This window comes from Hippopotamus amphibius, chromosome 13 (assembly GCF_030028045.1).
Source record: "Hippopotamus amphibius kiboko isolate mHipAmp2 chromosome 13, mHipAmp2.hap2, whole genome shotgun sequence".
In the NCBI taxonomy this organism is placed as follows: Eukaryota; Metazoa; Chordata; class Mammalia; order Artiodactyla; family Hippopotamidae; genus Hippopotamus; species Hippopotamus amphibius.
Window position 1 is genome coordinate 41,852,737 of NC_080198.1, and position 19,935 is coordinate 41,872,671.

At 45.8% G+C, this 19,935-nt stretch overlaps 1 protein-coding gene across 1 annotated transcript in view; it reads left to right on the plus strand.

The window, feature by feature from the left end:
* CDCP1 (CUB domain containing protein 1) overlaps positions 1 to 19,935 on the plus strand; it is a 46,625-nt gene that overhangs the window by 24,486 nt on the left and 2,204 nt on the right. Inside the window, exons 3-8 of the mRNA XM_057705548.1 lie at positions 5,037 to 5,399; positions 6,343 to 6,711; positions 13,728 to 13,949; positions 14,465 to 14,845; positions 16,218 to 16,583; positions 18,641 to 18,728. Coding sequence (XP_057561531.1) covers positions 5,037 to 5,399; positions 6,343 to 6,711; positions 13,728 to 13,949; positions 14,465 to 14,845; positions 16,218 to 16,583; positions 18,641 to 18,728 — 1,789 coding nt within the window. The remainder of the gene's footprint in view (positions 1 to 5,036; positions 5,400 to 6,342; positions 6,712 to 13,727; positions 13,950 to 14,464; positions 14,846 to 16,217; positions 16,584 to 18,640; positions 18,729 to 19,935) is intronic.

The following is a 19,935-nucleotide window of genomic DNA, read 5'->3' on the forward strand; positions in this document are numbered from 1 at the left end:
TATGGATTGAGAGTGTATGACACATCAGAAGTCAACAAACTATAGATATTTGGTATTATTAATCATAATTTGAGTTTGGGATAGGAGATTGACATAAGAAATAATAATCAGGCAGAAAGAATTAAAGGTATACTTTCCCAGTCATTTTAAGGTGGCACGCCAACTAGGAACTAATAGATATGTTAACAACAATGTGAACGCTATTTTGATCTAATCAAAGCTATATTCAAAATTTCTTCACCTTTAACTGAAAATAAATGAATTGGGAATAGATCATGAAGGAAGAAAAAGGATAAAATAAACATTAAGAAGAAGGAATTCATAAAAAATAAAAGGAGAAATTAAAGTACTTAAAAGCAGTTTTAAAAACTATGTTTGATAAATAAAGCCAAGACCTGGTTCTCTGTAAAGACCAATTAAATAGACAAACTCTGACTAGTCTCCTGGAAAAAAGAAAGAGAAATTACAGATGTACAACGTTGGGTATATGAATGTGGATTTAATGACATATACAAAGCAGATTGCTAAAATTGTTAGAGACTATGATAATAAATGTGAAAATCTGAATTACAGGATGATTTCCAGGGGAAATTTAATGGGCCAGATTGACTCAAAGAAAGGGGGGGATCCTGAATAAGTAAATAACCAAGGAGGAGATTGGAAAAAATGTCCAGTGTGAAGGAGAACAGAGTTTGGATTAGAGATGGTTTCACAGAGGAGTCCTATAAAACTCCAAGTTAGCAGATAATTTCCATAATATTTAAACCATTCTAGAGAAAGATTGACAAACCTTCTATGTAAAAGGCCAGAGAGTAAACATCTCAGGCGTTATGTGCTGGATGGTCTCTGTCACAACTCCTCAGCTCTTCCATTATAGCACAAAATCAACCGTAGACAATAGATAAACAAATGGGCAATGAATACCCCACGTTTATTTATAAGAACAGGTGTTTGGCTGGATTTGGCCTGTAAGCTATGGTTTGCCAAACCCCATTTAGAGCATTGAAAGAGGTGAAATTTCACAGTTCATTTTATAAGGCTGTTACAACCCTGATGTCAAAATCTTCTACCGCATAAAAAAAGAAAACCATAGACCAATCTCTTATGAATATATATGCCAAAAATATCGTAAGTAAAATATAAGTATATCAAATGCAAAAACTGCATTGAAAGACTAAAGCAAGAGGAGCAGGGGGGCTTGTTGGAAGACGGAAGGATAGTTCACCATTAGTCAATCAGTTTAATGTACTGCTTTGTGTGATTAGGTGAAAGGGAAGAAACTCCATTTGACTGTCTTAATAGATGGTCTTAAATGTTTTTAATAAAACACTCTTAGTAAACCAGAAATAGAGGGATGTTTTCTTAATCTAACAAATTGTATCTATCAAAAACGGATAGCAGGGGCTTCCCCAGTGGTCCAGTGATTAAGACTCCATGCTTCCACTGCAGGGAGCACAGGTTCGATCCCTGATGGGGGAAGTTCCGCATGCCCAAAACAAACAAACAAACAAACCTGATAGCAAGTATATTTAACAGCCAGACATAGAAGCGTTACCAATAAAACAAGGAACAACATAAGGATTCCCACTATGCATGCTTTTGGTCCCCATTATTCAAAACTTCTAGTTAGGTATTTAGAGATAATCTTAATAAATACATAGAATGTATATGAAGCAACATATGCAATTTTACTGAAGGACCAAAGAGAAGATGTAAATAAATAGAGAGATATACCATGTTACTTGATGAAAATCTCAGTATTTTTTGTGTCATTTCTCCCCCAAATTAATTTACGAGTTTGTCAATTACAATTAAAATCTCAGTGAAGCTTTTACAGAGCTCAGGAGACTATCGATATACTTAAGAATTCAAAGGAATGGTGTGTTGCTATTAAAAGAATGAAGTAAATCTATGTATTTGACATGGAAAGATGCCCCAGGTCATTCTGTACCATTAAAAACAATGCAGCTTTTAGTAGAAAGAATAGTTTGTATAGTTTAATCCCACTTTGTTAAATACACGTAATCGTACAGAGCCCAAAGTCTGGAGGGTTAAACACCAAAATGCTAATTATATTATTTCTCTAGTGAGTAGGGGAGGGGAACAGGTGACATTCATTGTCTTCTTTCTGTTCTTCTGTTCTGTCATTTTTTTACAAGCATGTATTACTTTTATAATCAATTAAGCCAAGAAAGTGACTGCCATTTTGAAAAAGGAAAAGGGTGCTAGGACTTCCCTGGTGGTCCAGTTGTTAAGGCTCCTCCCTCCCAATGCAGGGGGCCCGGGTTCAGGGAACTAGATCCTACATGCCGCAGCTGAAGATCCCACATGCCACAACGAAGAACCCACATGCCGCAGCTAAGACCCAACATGGCCAAATAAATAAATAAATATTTTTTAAAAAAGAAAAGAAAAAGGGTACCACAATCTCATCCCACAAGACACATCTCACAAGACCAGTATCACACACAGACCACACATAGTTTACTGTATAATAAAGACCCATGCTCACAATTTTTGAAAATGATATGAAAATAAAATTTTTAGGTTATAGATCTAGACACTGGAATCAAGTTCAGTGTTCTGCTTGCCTCTTGTTTTTAAAAACCCTTCCTGAATAAACTTTCTGAAAGTTTCAAAGTTTAGCCCCTCTGCCATCATCGCTTCTTTTTTTTTAATTATTTTTTAAAATTTTATTTTATATTGGAGTATAATTGATTTACAATGTCATCCTTTCTTGAATGGCCCCATTAAAGCTAATGAAAGTAGAAATCTGTGCTGGGAAAAATGAGGTGTGAATCACTTCAGAAATGATACTTCTCCATCCTCTGGATAGGAATCATTTTAGTTATTTAACATTTTTGCACTGGATAGGGAACAGACTCGGAGGCATGCCCGTCATTTTGACTACTCTTACTTGTGTGTCCATTCTGAAAACAGAGGTTTAACAACAAATTAAGAAGTACTCACACAACCTGACACTGCTAGGGTGACATGGCTGGTGGCAGAGCCATGGGTGAGAGATGGGGCTTTTTGACTCCAGGTACTTGGTATGGAATTAAATCAGAATCACTTGGGTGGCCCAGGCATGTGTATTTTTTAAATGTCCTACAAGTGAGTCTAGTGTGGAACCAGGGCTGTGAACCACTGCCTTAGTAGGGTCACATGATCCCACAAGAACACAGAACCCAGTAGGAGCCACTCCAGGGCACATGGGAAAGTGTAGTTGAAAAGTTAGGAAAGAGGTTGCTTGATAGAAACAATGAAGTTTCCACGAGCTCCAAAAAATAGATACTATCTGTACCTACACACAAAATCTAATTTTAGCTGCCCTGGTCACCTTATTATCTAACCTTATTTTATTGGTTAAGCAGTGACGTGCATTGGCAAGAGCGCAAGTCGACCAAACACAGCCTGGGCTTTTGTCCTGGGAGCGTGTGCACTGCACGCGCCACACAGGTCACCCAGACTCCAGGGCTGCTTTGCAAAAATGAGAGGTTTGATGTGATGTCCACAGAGGTCCTAGGCAGCTCGGAAGTTCTCCCATAATTCCATTTGAAGTTGGCAGTAGTTTCAAATACTCCACTGGAGCAGCAATAAAGACTTAACAGATTCTTATTACAGTGGCCAAAGTCCACTGCACCTTTCAGATTCCCGGTGCTCGAAACAGCAGATGCCTTCAAGCACCTCACTATTAGGGTGCCTGCTTTCTCTTAGTGCCTCCCTGATAGCAACATTTCTCCCTTTGTTTTAAAAAGGCCTAGGAAACAAAGTACATCAAAGGATGTCATTAAGTGTTAGACTTTGGGGAAAAAAAATTCAAGTGCAGTGGTAATAAAATACCAGCATTAAAGCCAGGAGGCAAGAAGATGACCTTGCCTCTGGATTCCAGCCATTAAGGGGTTGTACCTTCAGAGCGTACTCAATCTGTTGATGAGTGTGTTGATGGGAAAACCAGTTTCAAATGGTAGAGCTTGGCGCAACACCCTAAAAATTGAGAAAACATGAGTCTTTCGGGATAGAGGAAGTAGCATATGTATCCCAAAACACAGGCTTCACTGCAGAGGACTTCCTCTGGCTTCCAGTAGGGCCTAGGCAGAGACCCACCAACTGGACTCCACTAACTTAATCTGGAAAACAATGCAGGCCCCCCTATCCCGCTACCCAAAAGTATGACGTTTTTCACAAGCCAAAATGGCGTAAATCAAAGAAACAATTACCTTAGGACACATCTTGCTAACGGATGCACAAAGTCATTTAAAACAAATCACAAATGCTCACAGACACAGTTCAGAGCTGTAGTAGCTTGATGCTGAGTCGTTCCCAGGGAAGGAGCTTGGTGGTGCCACTCTTGGAGTACCCACTACCTCTGTAACAGCTCCCTGCAAAACAAATACTGAACACTTTTTTCTCTTTCCACCTTTTTTCATAAAAGCGAAAATTCTCTTGGGATTTATTTTGGTTAGCAGAAACAGGTACCAATGTAAGTCTTTCGTAAAAGCAAAGTGGTATAAAGCGAACTTTCAAAAAGTGAGGGAGACTTGGGTCTGGTTCCCTGGAAGCAGAGCCTGATACAGGGATTCTTGTCTTTAAATCATGTATCAAGAGAGTGCCCTTGGAAGAAACTTGTGAAGTGAGGAAAGCAGGATAAAATGAGGAAAGCAAAGCAAAGACGTGGTTTTATTTGCGGGCTGATCTGGAACTTGAGTGACAATTGCCAGGCTGTGTGTGAAGCGGAGATGTCAGCCTTTTCACTCCTGGGTCGGCAGTGACTGGCTGTGGGCTGCCACTCCATTAAGATGGGAGTCAGGGGCAGGGAAACCTTTCAGGCTTTTCTGCCCCAGGGCAGCTCCCTCCAGCCGAGGCACTTCCCCAGAGAGGGGTGCATCTGTGAGCCTTTGGCAGCCAACTTCCATGCAGCCAGGAAATGGGTGCGCACCCCCTCCTCCCAGTAAACCTCCACCCCCTCCAAAGAGGGGCTGAGGAGGGGCAGTGAGTGGTGTTTGTGACCAGATTGCTTTGTGACTGTGTTTCAGACTGCATGTCAGGCCCGTGTCCTTTTGGAGAGGTTCATCTTCAGCCCTCGACGTCGGTGTTGCCCACCCTCAACAGAACCTTCATCTGGGACGTCAAAGCTAACAAGAACATCGGTCTAGAGCTGCAGTTCTCCCTCCCGCGCCTGAGGCAGATCGGGCTGGGGGAGAGCTGCCCCGACGGAGTCACTCACAGCATCAGCGGCCGCATTGGCGCCACGTTGGTCAGGATTGGAACCTTCTGCAGCAATGGCACTGTGTCCCGGATCAAGATGCAGGAGGGAGTGAAAATGGCCTTGGACTTCCCGTGGTTCCACGACAGAAACGTCTCTGGCTTCAGCATCGCAAACCGGTCGTCTATAAAACGTGAGCTTGCCATGCCCTCTCTCTGCTGTTTGCTGAGGTTGAAACCTACAAAATCACCCTTGCTCTCCATCAGAAATGGTCAGATGTCGACAATGGTGTGATTCCATCTGAATACCGTAAAGGAAGTCCCACTCTTCTGTAAGCATGTGGGCCAGGCCTGGTATGAACCTACCCTCCTCCATTAAACAAACCAGGTGGTGACTCACTCCTTTGTCCTTTGTATGTGAGGCTTGTTTTCAAGAAATGAAACGGAACTGGCTCTACAGACATACCCCTTGGTGACTGTTTCTCATGTCTTTGTGCTGTCTTCTGTCTCTTTCACATTTTCTAGAATTGTATCGGTGGTGTGCCAGAGCTGGTTCACAGTAGCTCATGAGTGCCAGTTGTGAAGTGTTCTGGAATTTTGTGAGCTGGTATTAAACAGAGCCATTACTAAAAATAAAATTACATAAACTTAAAATTAAATAGATTAGGAACAAAGGTAATAAGTACTCAAAATGCATCACTTCCTAGTTAATGTATTACATTTTACTAGTCCCTATGCTTTGAGGTTAGGGATGCTGATAGGATCTGTATGGTGAAAATCCTATGTGATGGGGAGAGGCTGTCCATCTCCTCCCAACTCGACAGTCATCCATCTCCTATTAGTAGCTTGAAATCAGCTGTAGTGGGAATCTTTATACCAAGGAAGTGGGCAGACACTACAAATTAAGGCTTTTTTTTTCCCCCTGCTGGGTGGGTTATTGAACACTTACTCACACACCACTGATGTATCCTCGTTCTCACTCTCCACTTTGAGTGTAAACATGCCACATCCAGACCCAGTGCTCAAGACCTGAGACCCACCTTCACCTCTTCTCTAACCCATATCCCCCCATCCGTGGAAGACCAGGGCAGGGTCTAATCGCCTCCTGTTCTCTCATTTGGGTTCCACCCCCAACAGGCCTGTGCATCATCGAATCTGTGTTTGAAGGTGAAGGCTCAGCCACCCTGATGTCTGCCAACTACCCGGATGGCTTCCCCGAGGACGAGCTCATGACGTGGCAGTTCATCATCCCTGAGCACCTGCGGGCAAGCGTCTCCTTCCTCCACTTCAATGTCTCCAACTGCGTGAGGAAGGAGGAGCGGGTCGAGTACTACATCCCAGGCTCCACCACCAACCCCGAGGTGTTCAAGCTGGAGGACAAGCAGCCCGGAAACATGGCCGGGAACTTCAACCTCTCTCTGCAGGGCTGTGACCAAGATGCCCCAAATCCAGGCATCCTCCGGCTGCAGTTTCAAGTTTTGGTCCAACATCCACAAAGTGAAAGCAGTAAGTGAGCGCCACTTTCCTTCCCCTGCCCCTCCTCCAGCACCTTCTTTTCTTCCTGGGTAGTCTGCTTGGGGTGAGGTTCCCTTCCTACTTCTCGTCTGTGGCTCTGGCACACTTGGACTCTGGACCCTGTAAGACTTTCGGAAAGTGCGTTGCTAGGCAATGAGACCAGCTCACCAGTGAACACCAGGCATGCCGTTCCATTTCAGCACCAGAAGCAGCTAAGATGATCTTGCGTTCAGGGTGCTAAGTTGTTTTTAGTGAAGACATTGGAAGGTTACATTCTAGAGCTCATGTGTTGACTTGAGCCTGCAGTGTGAATTAGGATGCCACCAGCACCATGAACAGTGACGCTAAATAACATTTTTATTGGCTGAGTGCCCCATTCCATGGGCACACATGCTGCATGCCAAGCCCTGCCCTAAGCACACCACACACATGGTCTCGGCTAATCCTTATTACAGCCTTGTATGGGAGACAGGAATTATCTTCATTTATTGATGAGAGACCAGAAGGTTCAGAGAGGTTATGGAACTAGCCCAACATCACACAGCTTGCCAGGAGCAGAGCAAGCTCAAAACCCAGAGCATGTGCTTCTGGACCACATAGAACCCCAGGTTCTGTGAGAATGAGGTTGTGTATCATTCCACACACATTCACTGAGATGCTGTGAACCTAGAGAAGGATCATCAGGGCCAGGACTTCAGGGAGGTCATGTGCCCAGGGCACAACACTGAAGGAGGTACCTGCTCTAAGGAGCTCACTCTCACGCAGATGCTCACCCTCAGGGTTGTGTTAGTACAAGGTCAGCCCCCAAGAGAGAGCGCCTCCTTAAAACTTGCTCCCTGGGTGCTCTTGCCTCACGGAGGAGCGTGGCATGGATCTTGAGAAGAAGGTACAGGATGAGTTCAGAGTGGCTGTTCCTGGGGCTCGTCCATGAGCTGGAGTCTGTGAGTTGTGATCAGTGGTCTTGAACCAGGACATCTGTGATGTGTGCTGAGGATGGGTTCTGCCCACAGGGCTGACTCTCATCCTTGTTTTTATTATTATTTACTTCTGGGAAGCAGACAGAACCAGGCAGAGAAATTAAGTGGGAATGTGGGATGGCATAGCTGATAAACATCTGAAAAGCGACCGTGTGGGATCCACTCCCAGGGTTGCCCATCTGATGCTGCCTTGAGGGTGCCCACTTGGCACCCACTTGCAGCCCAGCTCTTCAGGGAGCCTCAGTTCCTTCATACCTTGACCCAAGATTCCTTCTAATTCACAATGACTGTGTACAAGGCGTAACTTTATATACACATGTGTGTATGCGCATGTGTGTCCATTGACACATGTTGATGGCTCTCCTCTCGCAATTTTATCAGAATGTTGAAAACAGCCATGAAAGGATTCGGAAATGGAGTGGGTTTGAGTTTTAGAAGATGGAAGGATTTGTTTATCATCTCAGTCACAGTGAAGTGCTGCTGATTAATTCTGTTTCCTGTAACATTAGCTGGGTTTATTTATAAATCTAATCAAATTGTTAAACATGCTATTACCAGCATCAAGAAGGATATGGCTTCAGTTTTGAGGTAAATAGTGGTTAATTGCACTTTAGATGTGTTTAGCAGTGTCAAGGCTTTACGTCAAGCAGGGTTTGCATTTTTCTATACAAGTGAGTGAGTTTGGCCAGCAGAATTATTTTAGAGATAAATCAGGCAAGGCTGGACTCCCCCGAGGGCTCTGATTTCTGGACATATCCATCTTGATCCTTTGAATCCCAGCGTGGACCCTAAATTTCAAGAGATTGCACAAGGCAGCCAGCCCTGTGCACTCACACGTTTGTCTGGGTCTATAAATACGTGTGGACAGCTTGTTTGCAGACATAGCCCAGTGGTTAAGGGCACTTACTCTGGAGTTGGCCTACATGGATTTGAAATCCTGGTTCCCCTACTTATTGCATGACCCTAGACAAGTCACTTAACTACTGTGTGACTCAATTCATCTTCAAATGGAGATAATAGGACTGCCCTTGTAGGGTGTTGTGAGGTACGAGGTGGCAGTGCCTGGCAGGTAGTAAGCACTCTTTAAATGTTATCCTGCAAGGTTCTAGGTCAAGGAAGGGATACAGAGTCGAAAAAGACACAGCACTTGTCCTTAGAAGTTAGCCTACAATCCAGAAGACAGATGAGACTTGTAGGATGCAGGAGGTCACTTCCCAGAAGGAGTTTCTTCTTTTTATTGTCTTTTCATATCTGGTTGATTTTACGTGAATAATTGCAATCTATATACCCTACGGGTGTAACATTTGGTCTCCGTGTGAGTGGCCATTCTCCACAGGCTCCTCTGGGGATGCAGCGGATAGTTTGCAGGTGCCCAGGACTCTCTGTACACTGTGCATCACTGGGATGGGCAGCGTTCTCCAGGGTAGGATCTCCTGATTCTGCTCCAGCTGATTCTCTTGTTTTCATTCACTCTCTTCATCAGCTGGTGGTAACAAATGCTGTTGGTCTTGTTTCTCTCTTGCACTTTCTTGCACAGATGATAGATGTTTCAGAGGAAGTTTTGGCTGGCATCTCTACCCACTGGGCTGTCTTCCACACCTTGGCCCTGTCTCTGCACTTGTTTTGGCAGGGGCTGTCCTTTCCTGAGTGCTGCAGTCAGCTGTTCCCTGCCTGTGGTTGGCTGGTCTGTGCTTGTGGTTGGTTGTTCCCCAACTGTGGTTGGTTGTTCTGTGCTAGGGGCTGGTTGTTCCTCGCTTGTGATTGTTCTGTACTTATGGTTGGTTGGTCCATATCTGTGTTAAACTCCTGTGGTTTGCCAGTAACTTCAGCCATGCTGAAGCCTCCCAGTGGTCCGTGCCAGGGTTCCTGATCTCCCTACACATACCTTCTCCTAGGCAATGAGGAGCCACACCCGTCAGCTTTGTTTGGTCATCAAGTCACTGCTGCAGCCAATGGTAGCCCTGGGATGGCTTAGACATCACAAAACACCCGTCCTACCACCCAGGGGGGTGGTGAGAAGAGGGAGGGGGAGGCACAAGGAAATTTCTGTGGGTGGTGAATGTATTGACTATCTTATTGTGGTGATGTATATACAGGTGGGTACATAGGTTCAAAACTGGTCAAATTTGCACTTTAAATATGTACAGATTATTATAATTCAATTATTGCTCAATAGAGATACAAATTGTATGCTTTATAAGAAAGCAATTTTGAAAAAAAAAAAGAAAAACAATTTTGGAAAGAAAAACAATTTTTAGTGAGGGAGAGTAATTTATCACTGACATTGTTTAGAAATGCTGGAGTATAGTGACAATAAAAACAAGCCTGGCTTTACTCAGATTTATTATTGTCTTGAAATTCTTTGTTCCCCTTTATTCCCTCACAGGGAATGAAATATCCCCACTGCCCTGCCCTGGATAGGCCACTGCTCGACTCCAAGTCTCTTAGCAAGAAGGTGTCCTCACCTATGTGGGGTGTGTGGCCTCCAAACACTGTTATGGAGGGTGGGGTTGGTGATTTTCCGTAGGGCAAGTTTTCTGTCCTTTCTGAGGGTTGAGTTGTTTACAGCGTAGGGTATGTTCTAACACACACTACCAGGAGGTAGATGGCTGGAAGCAATGCGTTTGTGTGCCTTTTTTGGTGGGTGCCCTGCCAGCCCATACACATCACACCTCTCCTCCGGGCCCCCTCTCCCCAGGCCAGGAAGCAGTGCTGAGCCTTTTTTCCTCCCTGCGTCAGAGATAAAGTGTTTAAGGGGGAATCTGTCTCAGGTGCTCACGGCTCACCCAGTCCTTATTCCCAACGTCTGGCTGACTGTGGACCTGCCAGTCTGGTCCTCCACCTTGAAGGACCCCACCTCCATTCCTTCTCACACACCTGCCTCTTCCTTTCCTTCCTCCCCATCAGCAGAGAACTTGCAGAGACACACACTCATCCCCTGGATGAAGGAGCCTTTCACAAACTGTCGATTTTGTTTTAACTCTCCCTGTTTAAGATTCGGTCTCTACGTGGTTGGCCATAACTCATTAGCTTGGCCCCTGGAGACCAGCAGATAGTTCTGAAGTTTCTGGCTTTGCTCTGCAGTTACTGTCTGTACCAGTCATTACTTGGAGTGGTGGATTTGTCCAGGGTCTCTTGGTCCTGTTCTGGCTGATTTTGATTCATTTTCTTATTTAGACTGTGGCAAGAGACTAATATGGTTGGAGTCTCACTCTCGGGTTTTCTCAAACCTCCTTAAAAGGGTCTTTTGACCTTCATGGTTTTCTTCTGCACCTGGAAGGGCAACAGGGTGAGCCCAGAGTGGCTTTGGTTTGGGGGAAGAGGATGGTGAGTGCTGGGAACAGAGGCTTCATGAGTAGGGGTGTGGGTTGAGAAGGGGATTTGTACCCAGCAAGGACAAGGTCAGAGTCTTAGCAGGCGAGTCTGGGGAAAAGAGGAGCATGTGTAAGGCATTCTGACATCACCACTGTTTCTGGTTTTGGGTTGACAGGGGCCTTCTTTCCTTGCTTTCTTTTGTGCTGGGAGTGAGTTGTTGTATATGTGTGTGCAGGTCTCCTTGGTCATAGCAGAGCCTCCCATTTCTACCCAGGGAGATTGCCCCTCTTCTATGTCAATGACTCCTGGACAGTGAGGCTCCACCCCTTTCAGTGTTGCTAGATAGCAAGCACTATCCCCAGCCAATGGTGACTAAGGGTAGGCTTAGACTAAGGACGGTACCACTCCTGAGGCTTCCTTGGTGGGGCATGCTGGGAGGCCATGAGATTGTGGTTGGAGAAAAGGACTGTTTCCTCAACGCCTTCTAAGGTTGTGTCCCAAACTGACCTCCACCTCTCCTCATCTCCCCATGTTCAATTCTTGTCGTGTGTGTGGTGGAGAAAAGAGGATTCCTCCAAGCCACTTCCCCCATTCAGTGGTTCATTCTGTTGTCTCCCTGTCACTGCCATTACCTAGGATTTTGGATGTCTTACCTAAAATCCCTTCAAATTAATGTAGCCTTATTTAAATCTTGGTGGAGATATGAATTATCCCACTTCCCTCCTACGAATCCCTCTTATGCACCTTGAAAACCACTCACTTCTTAGATTCTATGAGACAATGTTTCCATCCCACCTCCTTTGCCCCAGCGTCCACACGGATGTCTTCAGTTTTCTGTCTTCCAGTCTGGAATCACTGCCTTCAGGATGAATTTGCTCTACTGGGTACCCTTGTCTTGTTTTAAATCTGGGACCACGTTCATGTTAGTAGATATAGGATCCCAACACGGGTTTTACCAGTGGAGGGGGAAGGAGCAGGTATGCATGTGATGAAAGTTGTTGTAGGTATTTCATGCAGGATATTACAACCCAGGGTGGGGGCTGTTGCCCTTTGTACTGGAGGTTCCCTTTGAGGAACAGGGCAAGGATGCTCTCTCTCACCACTCCATTCAACATCAAACTGGAAGACCTAGTAGATTACTGGTTTGTTATAACACATCGAACTCAGGAACAGCCAGATGGAAGAGATGCATGGGTGTGTGGGAAGGGGTGCAGAGCTTCCATGCTCTCTTCCCAAATCTCCACGTGTTCACCTACCCAGAAGCCCCCCAGAAGCAGTTTCAGTGGCACGTAGTGGGGTCCAAAGCAGGGAGCGCACCTCAGGCCAGCAGGAATCCCAAGAGGAGAACCCTGGCAGACCCCGGCCCTTCTCAAGCTGCCCAGGGAGCCCCAGACAGCATCTGCCCCTCATCGCCGCAGGAAGGAATCACATATGTGCTGTTTCTGTTCTTTCTTAGTCTTGGAGATGAGAAAGAAGCTGGCGGTTTGGAAGTGGGGGGCTTCAAGAGACTTGACCTTGCTTTGTCCCCAGCAGTGGGAAACAAGTGCCCAAACCACAACCCCAAGAGCCCCCATGTGAGTGGTTTGCACTCACCATACACCATGTCATGTTTACCCATCTGAATGTCTGTGTCCTGCTAAGCTCCCAATCAGGCACCTTGTCTTATTCCTCCATCTTCCTACACTCAGCACAGTTTCCAGCACACTCCAGGCCCTCCATAAACCCTGTTACACTAATCTCCAGAGGCAGCCTCTTGTCCAAAGTGCTGGGTTTATAGGGGCGTGGGGTTTTTATTTTTATACTGTACACATTATTTTAATTTGCTTTTCTCTAATTACAAGTGGTATTACAAGTGATATTAAGAACACTTCATATTTTGGATATTTGGACACTTGTATTTCCTTTACTGTGAACTGCTCATTCTATGTTGTGAATATTTTCTCCCAGTGTGTCCCTTGGCCTTTAAACATTATTTATGGTACCTAAGTCAGTCAGATATTTTCATCTTTTGTTTGTTTGTTTGGCTTTTATAACTTGTGTTTACTCCATTTTTATAAAGATGTTCTCTTTGTTTTTATTTTGATGACTGCTTTGAGGTACTAGTGTAATTTTATTCTTTTACTAATGGGAGAGACCATTCTCCTGGCCCAGCCTTTGGAGTAGTAGTTCATCTTTTTATCACTTATTTGAAATGTAGCCCTTATTAGAGACTAAATTATAATACCTATGGTTCCCTCCTGCCTATGAATTGTCTATTCCTGAGCTAATACCAACTGTTGTTAATTACTATTCATAGTAGGAGAATATTTAAATAGATGATGCTCAATCTCACTGGGTTGACCAAAATTAATGAATATTTTAGAAGATTAGGAGTACAAAAACTGTATGGTAAAATAAGTATATCTGTATAAAATAATAAAGTAATAGCTGAGTATAAAATTTTATATACACCACCCTTTTAAGTAGATGAAAATATGCATGTATATGAACAAGGACTAAAATTAATTTGAGGAAAGGAAAGCAGTTACATAAGGTCAAAATGCAGTCCACTGATTTTCTTTTTAAATTTTGTTTCAAGCTATCGAAATGTTGTCTTAATAATAAACAAATTTCCCAACATTCCCCAGCCACGAGAGGTTTTGTGCTCATTTTTGCCATCTCACGGGCTTGGTCCTGATCACGTTCTTCATGCCTGTTTTCTATTTGTGATTCCAGATAAAACCTACGTGGTTGACTTGAGTAACGAGCACGCCATGTCCCTGACCATCGAGCCACGGCCCAGCAAACTAAGCCTCAAGTTTGTCCGCGGCTGCTTCGTGTGTCTGGACTCTTGGACCTGCAGCACCAACCTCACCCTGACAGCTGGCTCCAAACACAAGATCTCTTTCCTTTGTGATGACTTGACACGCCTGTGGATCAATGCCGAGAAAACCATAAGTACGCCCCTGCCCTGCCTTAGTGGGGTCCACTGGGTGTTGTAAATAGTGTGATCAGAAATGCCAAGGCCACCCCATTAGGAAGCGGCAGAGCTGAAACACCAGCTGAGATCTCCCCAGCTCTACTCCCTGCTCTAACCACTACACAGAACTGCCTCTGCACAGGCAGGGATGCTGGGCAGCAGGGCTGGGTGAAGGGAAAAACCTGTACCCTGCCCCTGTGGCACTTAGCATCTAAGACACAAGTTGCCTCAGATGAGAACTTGAGCAAACAAGAAGAGAAAATTTCAACCCTGAATACTCCCCAGAAGTTGTTCAGCCAGTTTAGTGGAGGGTAAGAATGCAAGAGCAGGAGGGAATCTAGGAAAAGTGCATCAAAGAGGCAGGAGTGTAGGACAGAGCAGGAGAGGAGAGACCAAAGGGAAAAGTGAGAAAGCCTCGGGCTGACTTGAGAGCTGGAGAGGATGCACTTCTGGTCTCCTCCTAGCCTGGGTACCATGAGCCCCTCTTTTGCAGGCTGCCTGGACCACCGGTACTGCCAGAGGAAGTCCTACTCGCTCCAGGTGCCATGGTACATCCTCCAGCTGCCTGTGCAGCTGCGTGACTTCTCCTGGAAGCTGCTGGTGCCCAAGGACAGCGTCAGCCTGGCATTGGTGCCGGCCCAGAAGCTGCAGCAGCACACGCATGAGAGGGTCTGCAACACCAGCTTCAGCTACCTAGTGGCCAGTGCTGTCCCCGGCCAGGACCTTTACTTTGGCTCCTTCTGTCCTGGAGGCTCCATCGAGCAGATCCAGGTGAAGCAGAATGTCTCGGTGACCCTCCGCACCTTTGTCCCCAACTTTCAGCAAGAGGCCTCCAAGCAGGACCTGACCGTGTCCTTTATCCCCCACTTCAAAGGTAAGGGGGTCTTTCGCTCTCTCCCTATCTGCATGCCCCCTTAGCCTTTCTTGTTGGGGCGCTTATTTTGGTTTTGTAATCATCTTAATTGTCAGTTTGAAGAGAAGGGTTAGCTGAGTGGGCTGTTCCTCACAAAAGATGATGAGTCCTAATCCTGACTTTACCATTAACCTAGTGTGGAAAATTCCAGGAGTTAGAAATAAGACTCTCTGACAGTGGGAGGTGATGGTTGGTAGGCAGCAGAACAAATAATCAGGTTCAAAGCTTTTTTGGAAGCAGGCAGGGCATAAATGAGAACTAACCAAATATTCCCGAGTCCTGTATTCTTGAGGTGGTAACATAAAAATCCTTATGCAGATATTTTTATGATTCTGCTTTGACAATTCAGAATGCATTTTGGAGGGCACAGAGGAAGGAATATTGGGAGAGATGAATCTCTAGGGCATTCTCCTGCATGGCAGAGCAGACCCCTCCTGGGAGGCTAGTGTATGATCTTCTCAGGCAGTAAATGAGGTTTAAATCAGTCACCATGGTGAACTCTACATGGTTGATTTTAAAATTCACAGTCACCACTACAAGTTGCTCAGTTCATTTTTAAATTGACCAAGACCTTAATTCGAGGTTTCCTCTGTAATTTTGTTCTCACAGGCACAAGTGGGAGGGAGATGAATCTGGCCATAAGATTAAAGTCAGTCCAGGTTGCCTGGTATCTTCAAGCTTATCAGAGAAACTCCTTCTGGGGAGTCTTTGAAAATAAGACAGCCTCCTCAGTGTGGAGTGTTGGGGTTTTATCTCACCTGAAGGTAATGAGTGGACTAGTTGACATGTCAGAGACCCTTTCAGCTTTACAATTCTAGAATTCTTCCCACAACCTGAAGTTTTCTAAATCTCCAAAACAGAGGTCAGTTTACACCAGTCCCACTATGGAGCAGGGCATTAGATGAATGTTAGCTCCGTTGAGGGCATTTCTGAAAGGAAGTGGAGATAGCCACCAATTTGGCAAACTGGCCTGTCTTGTGTTTGGTTGGTTGGTTGGTTGGTTTTTCCAAAAGGCCCAAGAACCTAATCTGAGACTCTCTATTCCTTTGCTGAACAATATGGTAGCCACTGGCCACATGTGGCAATTTAAATTTAAATTAATAGTAAACAAAATTAAAAATTCAGTTCTTGAGTCACACCAAGCACTTTCCAAGTCTTCAACAGACATGTGTGGCCGTGGCTACTTTCTTGGCCAGTGCAGATCCAGAGCCTCTCCATCATGGCAGGAAGCTCTGTAGTCTGCACAGTGTAACATCATCTTCTCCACCTCATGTTCTCTCCGTCTTGATTGAGTGAAACAACATCTGAGTGGATTCTCTTTCCTTTCCTGCAGAGGAAGGTGTTTTCACAGTGACCCCAGACACGAAAAGCAAGGTCTACCTGAGGACCCCTATCTGGGACCGGGGCCTGCCATCCCTTGCATCCGTGTCCTGGAACATCAGTGTACCCCGAGACCAGGTGGCCTGCCTGACCTTCCTCAAAGAGCGGACGGGCGTGGTCTGCCAGACCGGGCGCGCATTCATGATCATCCAGGAGCAGCGGGCCCACAACGAGGAGATCTTCAGCCTAGAGGAGGAGGTGCTGCCCAAGCCAAGCTTCCGCTATCACAGCTTCTGGGTCAACATCTCCAACTGCAGCCCCATGAGCGGGAAGCAGCTGGACCTGCTTTTCTGGGTCTCACTTACCCCAAGGACCAGAGGTAAGGTCCTTTGGTGGTGGTGGTGGATAGCAGTTGGTGGCTGAGGGGTCAGGAGCAAGCCTGGAAGGCGAGTCAGAAAGCATGAATTTGAGTCCTGGCTGTCCATGTATCAGTCAGCTATTGCGTCAATAATGCTGCATAACAAACCACCCCAGAGCTCAGCAGCTTAAAAACAGCCATTTGTTATTGCTCACATGTTAGCTGGGCAATTCTGGTCTGAGCTGGGCTTGTCAGGGTTCATTCACTGAAGCACCTGCAGGCAGCTGAAAGTTGGCTAGAGGACTTTGTCAATCTTGTCCAGCACTGTCACATGCCAGGGGCCCAGCCAAAATCAGCCAGGATAACTGGGATTCCTTGGCTCTCCTCCACATGGTCTCTTATCCTCCAACCTGGACCTGTTCTCATGGCAGAGGCAGAGAGATCCAAGAGAGGCTGGGAGAAGCATGCAAGGTCTCCTGATGCTTAGGTTAGGAACTCATACCCCATCCCTTTGACAGCATTGGTTTGGTTAGCCCAGATTCAAGGGGTGGATAGGTAGACTCCATCTCTTGATGGGAGGAGCTGCAGAATCACACAGTAAATAAAGGACATAGATCAGGGCAGGGGGAGAATTAGGGCATTTTTGTAGTTAATCAACTATTAATCTTTTTCTGACATAGGGGAAGTCTTTATACTCCTCTGATCTCCCTCATCTTCCTCTGTACAGAATAGATGATTGTAACTACCCCATAAAATTATCACTGGGGATTCAGTGTTGGTGATTAAAATGTGAGGAACTGGAAAGTGTGACACAGATACATGATGCTGGCACTTTTTATTTAGTCCAGTGAAACATTAGAATCCTTGAATGCCCTCAGTCGTGGGCCTCAGAGCCACGATGAGGATTTTTGCCTTTATGCCCAAAGTGGCAGTATCCACTGAAGAATTTCAGGCAATCTATACTGAGGCCATGTTTGCCCTTTATTCCAAGATAGTCACAGAGCACCACGGAGTGTTGCAACCAAAAGATTTTTTTCCCCAGCCCCTTCCCTTTTTGGTGGTCAGATAGATTGTATGTCCACCCAAGGCCACACAGGTGGTTAGCAGCAAGAGAAGTGATGAGGACCAGCAGCCACAAGTGAAAAGCTTTCCCACACTCTCGAATTAGCTCCTGGGTTTTCTTCCTTTCTTACATTCATTTCCTGTTATTTATTTCTAGTCCTATTTTCTCTCAGTCTCACCTTTTGTTTTCTTGTTGAACAAGCCAGAAATTCTAAATCCCAATTTGGTGCAGGGCTCTCTATCTGATTTATTTTCTTTTTCCTTTGTACAACTGTAGGAGGACAGCATACATGAAACAACCCTCTCCTTAACTCCTTCACCTCTGACTTTTGACTCCCTGCTTTCTTCTACACCCCCTGCTCTTCTCTCCTCCAACACAGGCTGTGGCGACTGGGGGAACACAGCTGGGATAGGCCAGGAGTAGCCTTTGGAGTAGATCTGGTAGGTCCCCCAGTTTGCTTTAGTTATCTTTCACTGCATGACGAAACTGCCCCAAGATTGAGTGGCTTAGATGATAACCAATTTTTTTTTTTTTTTTGCTCACAATTCCATGGGTCAGGAATTTGGATGGGGCACAGCAGGTGGCTTATCCTGCTCTGCTCTAAGATATCGGGGGCCTCAGCCAGATGCCTTGAACAGCTAGAGGGAGCTGGGATGGTTCCCCTTTGCTCACATTCAAGGCTTGGAGCCTTGGTTTGTTTTCCTCATGGAGTCTCCACATGGCTACTTGGGCTTCCTCACAGCATGGTGGTCTCAGCATAGTCAGACTTCGTACATGGCTGGCTTTTCCTCAGGAAACACAAGAAGCTGACAGGTTTCTAAAAGGTTAGGCCCACACCGGCACAGCCCATATTCAAAAAGAAAGGAAGCAGATTCTCCTAACGCGAGGAGCAGCCTGTGTGTACGGGCAGGGGAGGCGTGGATGGCGGCCGTCTTTGAAGACTGTGTGCTGAAGTTCATCCCCAGCCTAACACCACGTGTCTCCTCATCTCCCTCCCTTGTGTCTCTGCTCACAGACCTGACTGTCATCATCCTCGCAGTGGTGGGAGGTGGCGTCTTCCTGCTGTTTGCCCTCGGACTCATCATTTGCTTTGTGAAAAAGAAGTAAGTGGAATTTCTCAAACTGTCTTCACCTGAGCTGACACCTCCTTACATCACAACGACCAGAGTGCTCATTAAATACTGACTTTTTTTCCTTGCTTTCTATTTACCCCCCTCCCCCCCCCCAAAGATCAATGTTGAATAATAGTTCCGGGGCGGGGGGAATTCCCTGGTGGTCCAGCAATTAGGACTCCGAGCTTTCCCTGCCGAGGGAGCAGGTTCCATCCCTGTTCGGGGAACGAAGATCCCACAAGCTGCCCGGCATGGCCAAACAAAAGGCGGGAAATAAATAATATTGCCAGATGTGAATTATGCTTGGAGGGGGAACATAATCCCCTACCTAGCAGGAAAAAAAATACGCGCGTGGTGACATTTTAGCTTGCAGTTTTTGTGCAGCTGCCTCAGCACAAGTCCCCTGTGAATCGTTTACTGTCTGCTCATTAGACTGTGGTCCTCAAGGGGTGATCTTGGCAGGAAAACACTCACGTAGACCCTGCCGGACCAGGCCTGTGAACCCGCTCCCCCGTCACCTTGAGGAAAACACATTCATGCTGCCTAGCATGTTCTCCAGTTTCTTAAATAAACTGTCTGTTTTATACTTGTTTATTGGCCTCCAGACAAGCACCAAAAAGCCAGCCCTGTGGGCACGAGGAAGAAAGACCCAGTTAACTGACTCAGTCTCACCTTCCACCCCCTCAGGATGACAGCTTCTGTTTTATGAGAGGAAAGTGTTGACCTTTTTAGACAGTGTACATGCTGCTACCAGATTTCATCAATTCGGTTCATGTTTCTGATTAAAGCCATGGTGGCGGGGGGGTAGGGGGCGGGGGGATCTGTTTTCCTTAGCAAAAAGCTAAAAAAAAATTTTTTTTTATTAACTGAGGCCATGAGCAAACAATTGAAATTGCTGACCAGCAATGAGACTGTCTAGAAATGTCTCTGCTGATGAGGACCGGCTGGCAGGTCCCGGGGGAGGCGTGTTCTCTGTGAAATGGGACTGCACACATCTCGCATGAGGGGAAAGGACTTCTTTTAACAACACATCATCGTATCATTTCTCTCAGGAAGCTTTCCTGTCTGGGGTGCACAGTATGTCATACCCAGATGGGAAAGCATGGCATTAACACTGGGCCCCAGCTTCCTTGTCAGGAGGGAATTGGATGAGCGGAGGGGCCAGCACTCACCTCCATCCCTAAAGTGCCCCAGTCCT